Below are 17,191 nucleotides of genomic sequence, written 5' to 3'. Positions count from 1 at the left end.
GTTTTAGTTACGTATATGGAGTGTTTGCTTCTGTCTTGATTTTTTTTCTTTTTTTCCCCGTTGGAAAAAAAAACAAAACAATAAAAACACTGGGGGGATGCATCTTATCTACAGACCACAGTTAGTGCTCCCTTTTAAAATATTATTTAATAATAACAAGGTATATCCTCATCTGGGATAGTATGTTTGTTTGAAACAAATATCCCCAAGCCCAGCCACTACACACACTCCTACAAAGAGGGGGAGAGAACAGATGTATGACAGTCAAAACCTTAGTCTAATACTGCAATGCTTTCTGCAGTACCCAAGATCTGATGTTGCGATCTCTCCCTCCATCTTGGGAAAAGATCAAAAACAACTCATTAGGTTTGTTTCTTAATATGTTGATCGCTTGAGTCCTTAGCTTATTGAAGTCCTGCCATGTAATAGGTTGCTGTCCTTCCTGCTATTCCAGCCGTCCGAGGTGATTTCAAGATCTGCTTCTCTGTGTTCGATTTTGTAGGTCTGGCTCAGTGTGCTGAACTGTGCTGGCAGTTGAGAGGGGAAGCCGGGAAGAGGCAAGTTCCTGGTGCAAAGGTTGCTCTGCAGCATAACATAGGCCTTGGCGGGGCTGTAGTTGTGACCCTGTACAGAATGGGGTTCCCTGAAGCAGCAGGGTAAGCTTGTCTTATTTGTCTGTATAAATCTGTGCCTCCCGATGCATGAGCATGTAGCGTTGCACTGTAATGCAGGCGACATTTTGCTCGAGTACTTTGTATTGTAGCTTGTCAGATCCTGATCATGATGTGGTTTGAGGTTCTGCACTCTGAAACCAGAACATGCACTGGATGATGTTTTAATTAATTTATTTTTTTTTGCACATTTTAGTGTCATTTCATTACCTTATTTAAATAGTCTGCTTAAACTCTTTTATGCTCTCTAGCAACGTGAGGAAATACAGTTCTGAAGGAAACCCCTTGCTCAGCCTTTAGGTGCAGCTGTTCACTTTGCATTCAGTGAAAAGTTTTCATTTAGTTTCTGCATTAGTTTAGAAGGCTACTTGTATTTTCTGAATTGTGTTCTTAAGTGAGCCTCCATGTCCACAGATCCCAAATCAATTAGTCAGAAAAGGGATCTGCAAAGCTGGCACTGATAACCTATAACTAAAATAAATCCAGATATTTTAAGACTGCAATTTAAATTGCCTTAAAGCAGCACAAAAACTATAAATTTAATACATCTGCACTTCAAAATTCTCCAGACTGCGTGGACAAGAAATGCATTTTAAACTGTTGAAGTAACAAGTGCTAGTTCCTTGGTACAGTGGTCAGTAACCAGAGATTTCTGTCAGATTTGTATTTTAATATTTTTTAGGCTTATATGGGTGTAAAATATAGAATAAAACAAAAATAACTGCTGACACTTTCTGGACAAGTAATAGACTAAGATTATTTTCACCGAGTACACCCAAGTGTCGTACTTTAACCAGCAAGACCCTGCAGTTCTTAGTTAAGGGATTTTTGTCATTGACTTCACTGAGGCCAGGATTTCATCCCTCGCTGCAGAGATGAGCTTGTATTTCAAAGTCCAGGTAGTGTAAGGTTCATTAGTGCTTTCTGAAATCTTGATAAATGAGAGAGGATTAATAATATTCAGTAGAGCTCTTGTATACTTTTGTGGATAAGAAGTTATCCTGTGGCTTTAGTAACTAATGTATGTAGAATATTTGCTCTTGGTGTTTCTCCTCATTTGCAAGAGCATTCCCCTTTGAAAAAAGTATTATAGATACCAAACAGATTTATTCAAAGAACCATGACTTTCAACGGAGAGAGAATTTGAATTATTGGCTTGTGAGAGTCTTCATACAAGGGAGATAAGCTACAGAATTTCTTAAATTAAGTAAACAAGAATTAAGAGCAAGATACATTAATAAAACTACCGAGAAATCCATTTGCATTTGTATATTTTTCCTGTCCCATGATCCATGGACAAAGGCATGGTGAAAAAAGGCAACTGCGGGGGGGGGGAATGCAGTAGACAATTTGAGGAACTCCTGACACAGGTGATCGTGGCCAAGAACTTAGAAAGATTAAAAAATAGGAAATCAAATGATCAGAATGAACAGCCTTTATTTTTGTGTGCCTACTGGTTAGGGTCATGAAGAAATTCCCCCATTTTGTAATATACATGGCTGTACTCATTGTGGCAGTCTTAAACCTTCCTGTGTTTTATCCAGTCTTGGCTAGTGGTATGCCATACTCTTGTTGTGCTGCAACACTGCAGCTGTGGTGTTATAGTAACTGGCCAAAATGTTTTTGTTTCAGAATCTTTTGTGGTCGTATAATATAGTTTTAAAATGCTGATCTTCATGGAGGCTGTGATTAAAATAGATTAGTCTGTTAAGTACACAAACGCAAAGAGGGAGACGAGGAATACTTTCTTCTCTTGGTTCTTAGTATGTTTTTGCAATGTAGTTAAAATGCAAACTATTTACACTAGGTCACTTTAGGGAGGGGAGTGGTGACTGAAACAAAGTTTGATTTTCATTTATGTGGAGGCTTGAAAAGCCAAAAATAAAAACAACAACATTATACAAGGCAACTGGTGGCCTGGTGTTCTTGGCAGTGTTTGATCCCTTTTATCAATCTGCCAGAGTTCAGTCACCTTTAGGCTACTTTGCAGGAGGCATCTATCTGTGTTTGGCCAGGGTGCTGGTTAACCTTTGCAGTACCAAACAAGGATTTTTAGTAAAGCAGACGGAGTTGCTATCTTAATATTTATGTTTACATTTGATTTGATTTATAGACTCCCAGAAGATCTGGCAGTGGGCATCAATAAAGCAACACAAGAAATAGTTTACATATTGTCCTTTTTCTGACATCCTTTTATCCATTTTGTCTTCCTAAATGTCAGGCTCTTTGAAGGCAGGCATGTCTTTCAAGATACGTTAGTATGGGAATGCTCTCCTTGTGTGTAGATATGGCATCTTGGGGTGACCATATGTCCTCTTGCCTTGTTCCCGCACGGTGGTGGTGGTGCCTGCCCACCAGCCTGCCTGGCACGCTGTGCCACGCCACCTCCTTGCCAGACTACAGCCTGGGACTTTTGACCAGTTGGCCAGGACCAGCCTATAGAATCCAGGACTGTCCCAATTAAACTGGGATGTACGATCACCCTATTCTTAAGCAAAGTAGAGCAAACTAAGTGTGGACAGCTGCTCTCTGCCTTTTATATAACTTCCTTCCACAGACTTGACATGCCAAAGATTAGCCTAGTGAAGAACTGCACTTCTTTGATGTTTGCGTTGTTTCATTATGCAACTGTGGTGCAACTGGTTGCATAACTGGGGGAAAGGTAGCTGCACTTCATGGTTAGAAATGGCCTAATCGGAATTTTTATTTCACAATGGCGTAAAAAGCACTGATTTTAAAAAGGCAGTTTAAAATATGTTATGATTAGTGGCTTTATTAACGAGTTTCTCTGGAAATACATTCAGATAATAAGAGCACAACTTTAGGCAGGCTTGAAGTGACTTGATAAATGGAAATATGGGCTTTAAGACTTGTTTGTTTAATCTCCCCCTGCTATACAGTTGGCTTAATAAGATATCACCAAAAAATCCCTGCCTCTAGGAAAACGCAATGCATTTATTCTAATCCTAATAATGCAGGATCTTATAACAGGCTATACATTTGGCTTCATCTACCCTACAGAGCCTTCCAAGTAAAGGATGCCTTTTTGGCACAGCTTTACACTTGTCCAAATCCAATTTGAACTTGCCTGTAAAACCTTGACTTTTTGTCAGTAAGAGGGAACAATCTCCCTGAAGGGCAGGTCATCTCTAGCAACAATCTCATAATAGCACTACCTTTTAACAGTTGCAATATCTGGCAGTTTTGAACTCTGTTGCTAGAGGATCCCAGTGCTTGTGCTTTCCCATTTTTAAAATCTCTGTCATGTTTTCAGCATTCCTGTCTCCTTTCTAGCCCATCTCTTCAGAGCTTTGTGCAGCGATAGAGCTCCAGCTAAACCTCCTGCTGTTTTCTGAACCAGGAAAAAGTTCTGGATGTCCTTGGCCTTTGGGGAGAAGGGGCTGCACACTCCCAGCTGCAGTGTAACAGTAGAAACAAAGGGAGTCCATGCTGACGTTGCAGAAAGGATGGGAAAGCTTGCAGATGAGCAGAGAGGAGGAGCTTAAAATGGGGAGCAACTTGCTGCAGTACAGGCAGTCCTTGACTTGCAACGTTTTCACTTACAATGTTTATAAATGACACCCTGTTTCAACTTTCTGACATCAGTGTCGACTTTACAAAGCTTGATCCAATGTTCGCTGCGTCGGTCATCTCCCTGGAGAACACCTGTCCAAACTTCCTTGGACGCTTTCTTTAAGAAAGCAGACAAGGCTCCAGAAAAACCTGCAGCCAGGACTCCTGAGAAGGCTCTAGTCAAGAACCCTTCAAAAAGTCCAACCAAGAGCCTTTTAAAAAGTCCAGCAAAGTAACATCAAAGAAGTCCTTCCTAATCAATATGATTGCTATTTTCAATATAAATGCATTAGTGTAGCTATATTACTCATCTATAATTGATAGAGTACAAAATTCTGGGGTATTTTTGGTGAAAATAGGGTATCGGGCCTTGGTTCAGGAACTAATCCCACATTTATAACATTGTTTCTTATGAGAAAATTGGTTCCGGGTTGCAACATTTCGATTTAAGATGCAGTTTTCAGGAACCAATTGTCTCGTAAGTCCGAGGACTGCCTGTATTACAAAGAAGGACTTGGGGCTTATAGTGTGTCACAAGCTGAATGTCAGTAGCAGTTTAATTGCTCTGTGGGGTAAAAGGCTGAGGCATACTGGGGTGTACTAACAGGCAGGCCATATGCAAGTGACAGGAAACAATCCTTTTTTCTTTATTCAGCATCGATGAGACTGACACCCAGATTACAGGTTACCTTGTTGGTAGGTTACTGATAAGAGGCAGAAACAAGTCTACAGCCCAAACTTTTATTTGCTTGCACCTGAAAATGTAAAAATAAACATTTATCCTAAAGTCCTACATTGTGCTCTTGTGTGGAGCCAGATGCATGTGTAGAAATGCTCTGTCAGGTGCTTTGAAAAGCACCTGGCGCTGCAACGCATGCAAAATAAGTGGCAAAATGTGTGTCAGCGCTGAGAAAATGGCGGTGGTGCACTTTTGAACTAAAACACATCGGAGGTGCTTTAGTTTGAAAGCTCCCCGCTGCCATTATCTGTGTGCTGATGTGCATTTTGCCACTTATACAACTCCATATGGCACAGCGCAGTTTGCCTTCACTTGTATGCAGAGCAGACTCGATTAATTGAGTCTGTTCTGAAGTGGCAGATCTCCAGAGCGGCGTGGGACAGAAAAGTACGTGTATAAATGCTCATAGATTCTCACCTATACTGGCTGGGGAGATCTGAGAGATGGGAGGTGGGTGGCATGCAGATTGGCAGCATGCCTTTTTGAATTTGCCGAGTTTTCCAAATTGCCTTCTAGCCTATACCCAACATTTATAGATGGCTGGTTTTAATATTTCAATAAATGATCCCTGGTTTTATTTAATTTTTTGTTTCACTGAAACATTGGGAACAGGACTGAACCAGATCCCTTGTGGACTTGGAAGTTGTCAACCAGTTGGGGTTTATATCCTTGGGAAAGTGGGTGGGTTTCTTACTGTGATCTAATCTTTCAAGCATTGTGGAATGCTGTTCCTGTTTCTTCCCTACCTTACTTTATGGTCTTCTCTGACAAGGCTGTTTTTGTTTTTACAAACTATCTAAGCATTTTAACAAAAATATATGTATTATAGCAAAATAACATCTAATACATATGGTTACATCAATCGCTACTACTGCTGTTTTAAGATAAAGCTATGATATTGTGTATATGGATTATTTTTAATGTATGGTCTTCCTTCCTTGAGTTCTTTTCTTGCCCCTGTGAGATGAGGGCTTTTAACTTGAGTTACTTGCTCCAGGAGGTGCAAGTGTCAGCTGGCATTAGCATACCTTGTCCATTTGCTAACATGGCTGCTCTTTTACTTGGGTGTTTTCCAGTGTGGCTGCTCTAGCTCAAGCTACGATAGCTCAAGAGGAGTTGACTCTAGTCTAGATAGGCTCCTTCTTCATTGTCTAAAAGTTAAGTGAGTCAAATGAGGGGTTTTCTCTTCTCTCATTTCAGCAACCACCGCATCCAGGCTATTCCCACCAGTGCACTTGTTGATGGATTTAAAGCACATCTCGTCTTCAAAGAGATTGAAAAGAAACTTGAAGAGGTATGTAACCTCACTTCATTTCTTTAAAAAGCATTTTAAAGGACAATTTAACTTTTTATTTCAGTTGTACTTTGGGCTCAGAGGCTGGAATTTTGCCTTTAATTCACTCCTTAAATCCTTGTCAAGCTTATTGCGTTTTCGTATCAGTTAACAACTTAAGTAAGTGATAAGTTAAAGACAAAATGTAGATTTCCTCTGAGTGAATGTTCCAGCTACCGTTAAAGCCATATTTTATTGAGATTCAGATGAATTTGCTATATATTTATTAAAACAAGGACTTTAGTAGGAAGGCATCCTTTCCAGGCAACAGTTACCAATTTTTGCTGAACTTTAGCATATTTTAAAATGGAAAGTAGGTTTCCTTTGTATGTCTACCAAAAGGATAAGTTATATGGGGCATGGAAGAAACTGGTTGCCGTTAGTTGGGTGGGGGAGGTAGGGAGGCTGCCTTGGTGTAGGGGCAGGGATTTGCCTCTTTCTTTTTTTGGACCTGGATAAAAGAGCTCTGTCTGTCTCAAGGCTGGGAGCTGGTTCCACTCCCCCTCTTCCCTTTCACTCTCTGTTAATCTGCTGCCCCAGCAAGTGTTGGTGGGACTCTGGGAAGCTCCTGACACCTCAGCTGAAGTGATGACAGTAGTGGCAGCAACCCTTGCAGACTTTTTTTAAATCATCATCTCTTCAGCCCTGATGATGTGTTTATTACCTGCTCAATCCTGTAGGCTGATGCACAACCCTTCATCAAAGCACTGAAATATCTTAAAGATGTATGTCTTACTGTTCATTACTGCTATGAACTTTGTAATGGATTCAATTGCCCAGAATTGCATTCACCAGAGAAGCTTTCTTACTTTCTCCTGGCTGGGTGGGGAGGTAGGGAGAGAAGTAGTCTTCCCCCAGCATGGCTTCTGGTATATTTAAGACAAAGAATTAAGTATCTGATTACAGAAGAACAAAGTAGTAAAATAAAGTTTCCAGTTGCTTGTGGAAATGGCTTTGGTGTTTCTTGGATTGGTTTTGCTTAAATAGATTTTTCTGGCCTTTGGCAAACTCTTGAATCTGTGTTCTGAATCTTGTAATTACACCAAACACCTGGTGTTAATCTCTTCCTGGAACCGCTGGTACATGTGTGGGGCAAACCACTCTTCTGAATTAAATGTTGCCTTTGATTTGTACATGCATACAAATCTGTATTGCTATTATTTCAAAGTGGTCTAACTTCAGTATTAATATTTAAATCATAATTAAATTGGTATTAAATTATTTAGTCATTATTAAATCGTGATTATTATTAGATCAATATTAATAGGAAAGTGTTTTTTTTTCTTCCATTAAAATTAAATTTTAATTTGCAGAAACGGCAAAAAATCTCTTTATACATGAAACGCACAGAGGGTAAAATAAATTAGAGATTTTGCTCAGTTCAAAACTTTCAAGTTGATTTTTTTTGTCTTTTTAAAAGTGTACCTCATTACAGCTGATGAATGTACATAGCTATCTAGTTACTGTTAGTAATTTTCAGCATTTTTCTTGTTTGCTGCTTGCTTCTTGCTATGACAATAGGGAGGGATCATATGGCCTGCAAATTGAAAGCAAGAAATACAGAACAAGCTGTTGTTTTAAAAAAAACAATTGTTGTTTATAAAGAATTAATATTTTCCTGTCTAATAATATAATATGGTCTCACTGGCATCCCATGTGTTCCATTGATTTTGTTTTAGTTTTGCTTTTTGAAATGCAGAGGGCTTGTAAGTGGTTATCTGAGACTGGATTTACTTACCCTTTTTTCATAATAAGCTTTTCTATATGCTGGGAGATCTTAAGCCCTAAAAAAACAGGGAATGACTACATTAAGTATAGTAATTGTGTTTCTACTGATCTTAAAATTTAATGGATTTTTCACTTTTCAAAAAGTACCATATGCATTATATTATTTTGTATGAAGCTTAGCAGAATAATAGAAAGGTTTGTTTACTGTACCTTAATGTATCAGTATAAATAAAATTATTTAGAAATTGTGCCAGCACAGATTAATTGAAAGGAATGATTTGCCTCATAAATGTTCTTGTCCATAATTGTTACAGGAAGGAGAAAAATTTGTTAAGAAAATTGGTGGTGTTTTTGCCTTCAAAGTAAAAGATGGTCCTGGCGGTAAAGAAGCAACTTGGATCGTAGATGTGAAAAATGGGAAAGGCTCTGTGGACATTAATTCAGGTCAGCCCTGATACTTTTCTGTTGTGATGCATGTCTTTTCGTTTTGATTTGCTATGTTGCATCAAAAGAGGCTATCAAACCCCTGAAGGTTTAGTACAAAATATGAACTTGCTTAGTTAAAATGGGAATGAACTGCGTTATTATTATAGTCACCAATCATCTCTGATGAAGTTGTTTTTAAATTTCCATTGTAGGGCAAAGATTCATTGTTCTTTTGTTCTTTGTTAAGTTTGTTTTTCCTATTTCCCATTACTTTAAAACGTTGGCTTTTTTCAAAGGCTTCGCGGTTTAAATATGCAATAATTGAAGAGCCTGAATAGTGCCGTATAACCTGGGGAGGAACTAACTGCCACAAAATCCTTGCAAGCAAGTTAAAGAAGTATGAGTTGGATGAATGGACTGTAATGTGGATAGAAAACTAGCTGGAATGTCAGGCTCAAAGGCTTGATGTCTAGTTGGCAGCCAGTACCAAGTGGAGTGCCCCAAGGGTCAGTCATGGAGCCAGTTTTGTTCAACATGGAAGATGGGATGGAGTGCACCCTCAGGAAGTTGGCAGATGACACCAAGCTAGCTTGGAGGGTAGGGCTAGGATTCAGAGAGTCCTTGACAGATTGGAAGATTGGACCAAAAGAAATCTCATGAGGTTCAACAATGAGAAGTTTTTAAAGTCCTGCACTTAGGACAGAAGAATCCCATGCACCAGCACAGGCTTGGGACCAAAAGGCTAAGCAGCAGCTCTTCAGAAAAGGACCTGGGGGTTATAGTGGACAATAAGCTGAACATGAGCCAACAGTGTGTCTTTGTTGTGAAGAAGCTAACAGTGTACTGGGCTGCATGTTGCCAGCAGATCAAAGGAAGTAATTGTTCCCCGCTGTTTGGCACTGGTGAGGCCACATCTGGAGTACTGTGTCCAGTGTTGTCCACATCTTTTCTGTAGTGGGCGGTCCACATGCGAAAGAGTCCAGCAGAGGGCAATGAAAATAGTTAGGGGCAGGACACATGGCTTATGAGGAGAAGCTGAGGAAACTGGGCTTACTTGGTCTCAAGAAAAGAAGACTCATGGGGGGGATTTAATAGCCGCCTTCAACTCTCTGAAGAGGGGTTCAAAAGAGGATGGAGCTGGACTGTTCTTAGTGGTGGGCCAGTATGTATACACTGCCTTTATTTCCCAAATCCAGTGAAACAGGATAAAATTTGGCCATCTAGGTACTTTCCTAGCTATCAACTAAAGTAGGCGTTGATTTCAAGTTCCATGTAAAAGTACATGGATTAGGGAAAGAATACACATGAACATTGGCTAGATTGGTGAATTTCGAGTGTTACAAAAGGCATCCAAGGCATTGGAAAAAGAGAGAGGTAAGCATTTGACAAATGTCTTTTTTGCACGGAACTGGAGAAAAGAAAGCAGCCTAAATTAAGCCTAGAATTTGTTTACTTAATGTACCTTAGAGAGTTGGGTAATTTGACTTTTATAATGTTGTTATTGGAAACAATACAGCTATATAACTGAAGTTGATATCACTAAGATAATGTTACTTCAAAGGAGATTTTTATGCTGCTCTTGCTTTCAAAGAGCAATTACATGTACCGTACTATACTATACTATGGTTTTGTTACGCTGACAGTCACACAAGTGCTAATCAACTTAGTGTTGATTGGCTTAGTGGAGCAGTTGCACCTTAAGGCAAAAAACCTATTCTGACTGCTCGTCACCTGCACAGCTGTGATTTGCCACTAGAGGCTTGGTGGGCTGGGGAGGACTAGGAGCTGGGGACAAGATCAGCTCTGCTTCTGCCAGGCAGAATGAGCCAGTCAGCAGTAGGGCAAGCGCTGCCTCCTCCCCCCAGGACCGTGTCTGCTACTGCTGGGCAAAACAAGTCAGTCTGAGTGCAGCAGTGGGGGTGAGAGGGCAGTGCCCTTTGCTGGTGCTGGGACCAGCTCTGCTCCCACTGGGCAGAGCAAGCCTATCCCAGCAGCAATGGGTGGTGGTGCTCCATGCCGCTGTGCTTGGGCCAGTGGGAACAGAGCTGGTCTCAGTGGCAGTGGGGGCTGTCACAGCCATCAGGAGCTCCACGACTGTGGTACTCATTCTGTCCAACATGCCCGGGAGACAGGGCGTCGTGCCTGGCCCTGTTGCACCCTGGCATCTCCATTTGCCCGAGGTGCCGCTGCATCTTGGGATGCTGGAGGACTTCAATTTGGGCAGAATAGCTACCTGGAGTGGCCACAGCTTAATAAAACAGGAGCAAAACTAGGCATCTTAGAGATAAAACTGCCCTCTGGAGTGGCATAATTTAAACCAAATAATGAATGCTTTAAGCCACTTAAAAGGTGTTAATGTGCAGCCAGTCCAGGCGTTAAGAATTCTAGAAGCTGCCTAAAATTACTGTGTAATATGTTTGTCTTTCCAATTTTAATCAAAATCCATCCACAAAACTAATAATGGACACAGACATTTTCAGATGGTCTCGGAGTTCCTTAAACCTTGTGGCCTTCCAGTTCAGCAGCTGCAGCTCTGAGAACTTTTGGAACAAACACTCCCATCCTGCTCCTTTTGAGAAGTGCTGGGCAGGAAATGCCTGAAATTTGAAGTTTTAGTGATTTGTATCCAGGAAGTGCCTTAAAGAAAAAATAAAAAGTGACTGTTACTTTTACTTAGAAATTAACTTTGATAATAAGAATCAAAAGTGTTTTAAAGAAAGAAAAAATGCCTTTCAGTTGAAGTTAACTTTTCACTTACTAACTCATCCTACATGGATCTGTTTTGATATCAGTGAATGTCTTCAGCACCTTTTACAATTATTAAATTTTACTCCATATAATCCAGGATAAGGAACAGCCAGTGCCATGTTGGAATCTGCCTTCCTCAAGTATGCATCAGGCTAGTTCTGGAGGGACTGTCCAAACTAGTTTAGTGATGAACGTTCAGGGTGATTTTTATTTGAACTAAAACGCGTGTAGCACTTAAGTAGCACAGTACTTCTAAGCCAGGAGGAGAAGAGGCTATGACGAGGCTAAGTCACCTGAACTAGGGCAACTTAGGGACTAGTTGTGTTACTTCCAAACTGTAATGGTGCATGCTAAGCTCAGCCCAGGAATATGTTCATCCCTCTGCTGGCATATCTCCTCTATCAGGATTTGTAAAGATACGCTCAGAAATCTGACACGGGGCCACCATGAGGCCTGTCGAATCTTTGGCACACCCACATGTCTAGGGCAGTCCGCCCACTTGCCTGCCATGCCTTTGATGTAACTTTGGAAGTAGTTTATAGGTGGGAGGCTGCCCATTTTAATGCCCAAGGCCAAAAATATAATACACAGCTCTGTGCCACTCCTACACTGTGTCCCATGCCTTGCAGATGGCATCACTATATGGATCTGGCCCCACACTGAGCCCCACTACATTCCATTCTGATAAGCTGAACCCCAGCCTGGATCCCTCCTAGTCAGGAAGCCTAACCTCCACCATCATGCGAGGCTGCAAACTCCCTAGACATCTTTCCCTCTCGGCAGTGCCCTGGCCTTGCCTCTAGACCAGTCAGAACTCCAGACCCCTGGCTCTGGCTATCCCTTGTGGTGGGTGTCCTTGCCTTTTGACCATTCTGGTCCTGGCCCCAGCATTGACCACTTGAGGGTTTCCTGGCTTGGTTCTTGAGCAGCTAGCCCTCTCCCTTTCATACGGGTCCACCATCTTGGGCTCTTCCAGACACAGCACACTTGATCTCTAGGCCAGCCTGTACACAGTCCTTCAGGCCCCCCCAACGCAGACCCTACCCTACACAGCCTACTTACACACGCCCTCTCATTGGGGCCATTGCACCACCCCCTCACCAGGGATACTAGGCCTGATGCCCCTTGGGCCTCTGAGATGCCTGGACCCATCACCTGTCTCCTCTACAAGGTAACCCACCAGGTCGTGGGGGCTGAGGCTTTATGGTGCCCCATACCCTTCCCTAGGGAGGCACTGGTGTTGCACTTCCTGGGGACCATCCTGCCATGGACAGCCCCACTGCACCATCCATCTCAGCAGGGTGTAGTTTTAGGTCATTCCCCAGACCAGGAACCTCCTTCATCCCCATAGTTCCTACCCTGTCCTCCAGGTGTTCTGGGAGCAGCAGCTCCAGCTGGGCAGTGTTGTCACTCTGCCTCCCTAGATGCAACTGCCAGCTCAACTCTGAGGAACTGGGTTTGTAGGGAGGCTGCCCAGCTCCATCCTCCAATCCAGAGGCCCTCTTGCGGTCACGTGACCTCCTCGTTAGGCCGCCTGCACCTGTTGGCTGCTCCACAGCCTGTTCAAGCCTCTTAAAGGTACCAAAGGTATCCTCCCACATAAGATATTTTTATGGCTTTTTTCTGGACTGCCTGTACCAAGTTAGAACCTTCCCAGTTAGAGCCATGGGGCATTTATACACATATCTTTTTTCCACTGGAGGTCCACTGCTTTGGAGTAAACTCGATTAATTGAAAGGGCCTGGCGTGTGCACGTGTAGAAATATCCAGGGATTTTAGTGGGCAGTTTAATGTCACTGAAGTCCTTTGACCAGCATTAAGAGGAGTGTGTATTCAATCTCTCTCTGTTTCTGTTCCTCCTGCCTCCTTGCTATTAGGACTCGTAATCCTTGGAATTGGTCTGTGACTGCAAGCTTATTTTACAGGGTGCCAGCAGTCATCAGATGTTGACTCCCCATTGAATGGCCTAGCTCTAATTATGCCCTAGTAGTCCCAGGAGACTAAAGAAAAAAGACTTTAGGTTTCAATGCCATTCAATCCCTCTGTTCCTTATTATTAAAGAATTTATAGTGTTTATACTTGAATATTGCTTGATTCCATAGGTTATATGGTAGAAGTCCTGCTTGGGGCTCTAGCAGATTCTTGTGCAACAGAGCGTCTTTGATCAAAATTTCTGCTGACACAACTCTTCACATATATTGATCAGTTATGATTCCATTACCTGTTGGCAATTCATCCCCCTTCTTTCCATCCTCTCCTGAGTTGTTAAGTAGCATGTGATCCTGCAGACTATGACTTCTTTGTTCCCATAACTCACCTGCATCCTCAAGAGCTTTGAAATGGCTCTTGCCTAAAGCTAACAAACTTCATCTGTCTTTCTCCACTTGATGCTAAACAGTCTAACTTTGCTGTGTTACAGATAAGAAGGCTGATTGTACAATTACAATGGCTGATGCTGACTTGCTGGCTCTAATGACGGGTAAAATGAATCCTCAGACAGTAAGTACAGAAAAGATATAAAAAGGTGATATCTCTTGGATACAATTGTTCTAGCCTTTCATTTTACAAACAGTGTCCAACAGAGAAAACTTTCAATTATTCTAGTTTCTTTTGACTAAATGATCAATATTTTTATGCCAGACCTGCTTTTGAACACCTTTCAGATGTAAAACATAGCAGATTTTAAACTCTTATACTAAGCTGCTTCTGTTGTTCTTGATAAAATACTTAGCTGGAAAACACATGCAAGGAAACTTCCTCTTTTGGGATTACTTCAGTATTCAGTTTTATGTTAAGAGCTACAGGCTGAAGAAGTGAAGACTAGAAAGTACATTAATCATGGAATGCCTAAGTACTGAACAGTCGAAAACAAAGCAGTTATTGTGCCACAAGTGTCCTAAGGTTCTATAAATATTTCAACTACTTCGTTTCTTTAAAAAATTATTTCCTGTTTCCTTGTGGCTCTTGAATTTGATAATATAAGAAGGCTAAAAGATACTTTTCTTTCTCATTTTACAGTACTAGACTTCCTGATCACATAGAAATTTTATTGAAGCACTTTATGATTCAGTAGTTATGGTTGAATTGCGTGATCTACAGTTAAAGCAGGATTCAACTACTTTGTGTGTGAAGAATACAGTGACTTCCCACAAAAAAATCCTTTGCTTACTCCTTTGAGTAAGCTTGGGATGGACGGACACACGCACACAATCTCTCTCTTCCCCACCCCCCGGACTTGAAACTAAGACAGCTGACTACATCTCTGCTCCTTTGAGTATAGCCTTTTGAGTATTTAAAGGAAGCTCTGTAAACTAGCATACAAATGAAAGACCTTTAAAATGGTCCCTGTAAATAAATTGAATACTTGGGGTGGCATTCAGTTCCCTTCCCAGTTGTCTTAAGTGGCCAGATTTAGTCATAAGTGCCAAAAATAACTCTCATACACAGGTAGGAGGCTTGTTCCTGGATACATAAATCTGCACGTGAGGATGACCACATTTGTGCGCAGACTGGGCATGTGCCCTGGCAACAAAACAGAAGAGAAGGAGAGCTATTTCCCCCCAACCTCCCCCATAGCTGAGTGGTTAGGGCATTCGGTTGGGAAACTAGGGTACTTTTACATGTCCTCCAAGGGTGGTGGGGGAGCAGCACTTTTTAATTAGAGCAGCTCTAATTAAAGCATTGCCATGTCTCCTGTATCAGCGGCCCTGCACTTAAGAATGGCAGTAGGGTGCTTGAACTAAAGCTTGTTGGACAGACTTTAGTTCAAACACCCCTGCTGCCATTTTTAAGCACTGATGCACGAGATGCAGGAGGCTGCTGGAGTGCTGAAATAGCAGTAATTAATTGAGTCTGCTCCAACACTGGACTTCCAGCGCATCATAGCAGCCTCTGTGGTCATGTATGGGTGCCCCATGAGACCAAAGCTCTAGGTTCCCCCCTTGCTCAGGTGGAGGTTCAAGCCTTTGAACCTGAGTTTCTAACTTCTGAGCATAGTGCTTCAACCATCATGCCACAGGCCAGGTGTTACCTCCTTTGGAAGCTCAGCCACTGCCCTTCGTATTTGCTAGGACATGAAATATCAACCTGAATGATTGATTTAAGTAATCAAAAATAAAGGAGAGTGTAACAACCTTTCTCTCATCTTTTTGCAGGCTTTCTTTCAAGGAAAATTGAAGGTGGCTGGGAACATGGGTTTGGCAATGAAACTTCAGAACCTACAGCTTCAGCCAGGCAAAGCTAAACTTTGAACTCATTAAATTAAACACTTGGCTACATTTCACAGTCAGCATTTTGGTGTGTACATGTATTTGTCAAAGCTAGAATGGAATTAGACATTGGAAATTACATGACACAAGTTGTGGATGGCCAGGTCCATCTTTCTTAAATCCTGTGTTAATAGAGATCTCAGTGCTATCTTGCTGAATTCCATAACTTTGTCCATGGAAAGTTAATATACTAATTATGATTTTTAGGCTGAGCTAGGGCACCAGTGGTTATGAACAATATACTAGCAGGTATTATGCAAGTGAAATCAGTTTTGACTAATGAAATTATTTAAATAACATTTGGGACGTGTTTAATAAAGTCCCTTTGACTATCAGTTTTAGTCAGATACATGGACTAGTTGGAAGGACAATGGAAAGATGAAGACAAATAATTTGGTAATAACTTGTTTAGTTTCTTTTCTCTTGTTCATTTTTGTTGACAATGTTTAAAAACCTGTAATGGGATTTTAGGGGACACTTTCTATCAGACTTCCTTTACGTAACAGAAAAGTGTTTCTTTATAAACGCCTTCTGGGCAGGATCTAGACATTTGACAGAATTTTTTTAAAACAAACATTGGGAATCTGCTTTTAAAGAACATTCCATTTTGGAAGTGAACAAATATGTAACTAAATAAAGGCATCCAAAAATAGTGGTCAGGACAAAGAATTTGCTCTGAGATTCACAGCATTTGCTTGTAATGTCTCATTGCCCTGAAATAAAATTATGGGGGGGAGATCATCTAACATTTTAAAATCTATTTTGTTTAAATGATTATCTCTTAAGCAGTTCTGGAGTTGATAATTATCTTGGCATTCTGTTTTGCAGATACAATGTATTCTGGTTGAATGTTTAATAGAAAATTAAACATACTTTTCCTGTTTTTTCTGTGTGGCTTTTTTTAAATCAGATTTCATTGTTGTAAAAAAATATTTTTGTGTGTGTGTGTGCAAAGTACTCAAACCCTACATTAAAGGAAGGCAGTTTTAGCCAAGATCTAACAGGATATAGTCAATCTCAGTGCCAATCAGTGCATTTATTATAGCAGAATGGCTGAAACAGCCAAGTCAAAGGGTGAGCCTAATGTTGAGATCAGCTCACTGATGCTATATGAAGGACTTGCCCCGGTGGGTTAGGCAGAAATAACCTGCCTCCCAGCCCCAAGATTAGGGTTAAGGTGAAACCGTCTAATGCAGTGCAAGACACAGCTTTTATTACATTTTAAACTAAAAGTCTCTGGTTGAAAACAAGATGAAAAGTTTCAGGTTTTCAGTATACGCTCCTCAGTCCTGAAATATATCTGAACATTTAGGCAGCAGGCTTCATGTAGGGCTATTTTAGGTCTTTTGACTAACTGATGTGCACTCTACGGGGCCAAATTCTGCATTTTTCAGGTTGGCTAATTAACGGTGAAGGTCTTGCTGCCTAGCTGTAGCGAGAACTTGCTGTTAAATGTCAGTCCTTGTGTGTTTTGTTCTCGCATTGGGCAGTTGGAAAGGTGAAGTCCAGGCCCCCGATGGGTGTGGTGCCATTGCCAGAGGCCAGCAGCTGCAGACGGAGGCAAGGGTGTCATAATTGAACATTGTGGCAGTGCTTGATTTCTCACCTTTTAGAGTTGCTCCTGAGAGGTATTGTGGTAAATCCAAATGAGCATCTGAAATCATTCTGAAATTGTTGGCATCTCCCAGTGGGGTTTGAACAGGTT

The 17,191-nt window shown here is 41.3% G+C and overlaps 1 protein-coding gene across 1 annotated transcript in view; it reads left to right on the top strand.

Annotated features, from left to right (window-relative positions):
* The window catches only part of SCP2 (sterol carrier protein 2), a 55,084-nt gene extending 38,714 nt beyond the window's left edge, over positions 1-16,370 (top strand). Inside the window, exons 12-16 of the mRNA XM_019501286.1 lie at positions 503-656; positions 6,184-6,277; positions 8,359-8,488; positions 13,638-13,717; positions 15,373-16,370. Of these exons, the coding sequence (XP_019356831.1) occupies positions 503-656; positions 6,184-6,277; positions 8,359-8,488; positions 13,638-13,717; positions 15,373-15,468 (554 nt within the window). The 3' untranslated portion in view covers positions 15,469-16,370. The remainder of the gene's footprint in view (positions 1-502; positions 657-6,183; positions 6,278-8,358; positions 8,489-13,637; positions 13,718-15,372) is intronic.
* The last annotated feature ends 821 nt before the right edge of the window (positions 16,371-17,191 follow it).

The sequence above is a fragment of the Gavialis gangeticus genome, unplaced genomic scaffold (genome assembly GCF_001723915.1).
Source record: "Gavialis gangeticus isolate Ggan-Ray unplaced genomic scaffold, GavGan_comp1, whole genome shotgun sequence".
In the NCBI taxonomy this organism is placed as follows: Eukaryota; Metazoa; Chordata; order Crocodylia; family Gavialidae; genus Gavialis; species Gavialis gangeticus.
Note: the sequence above shows the minus strand (reverse complement) of the source record. Positions and strands in the feature narration are given on the sequence as shown.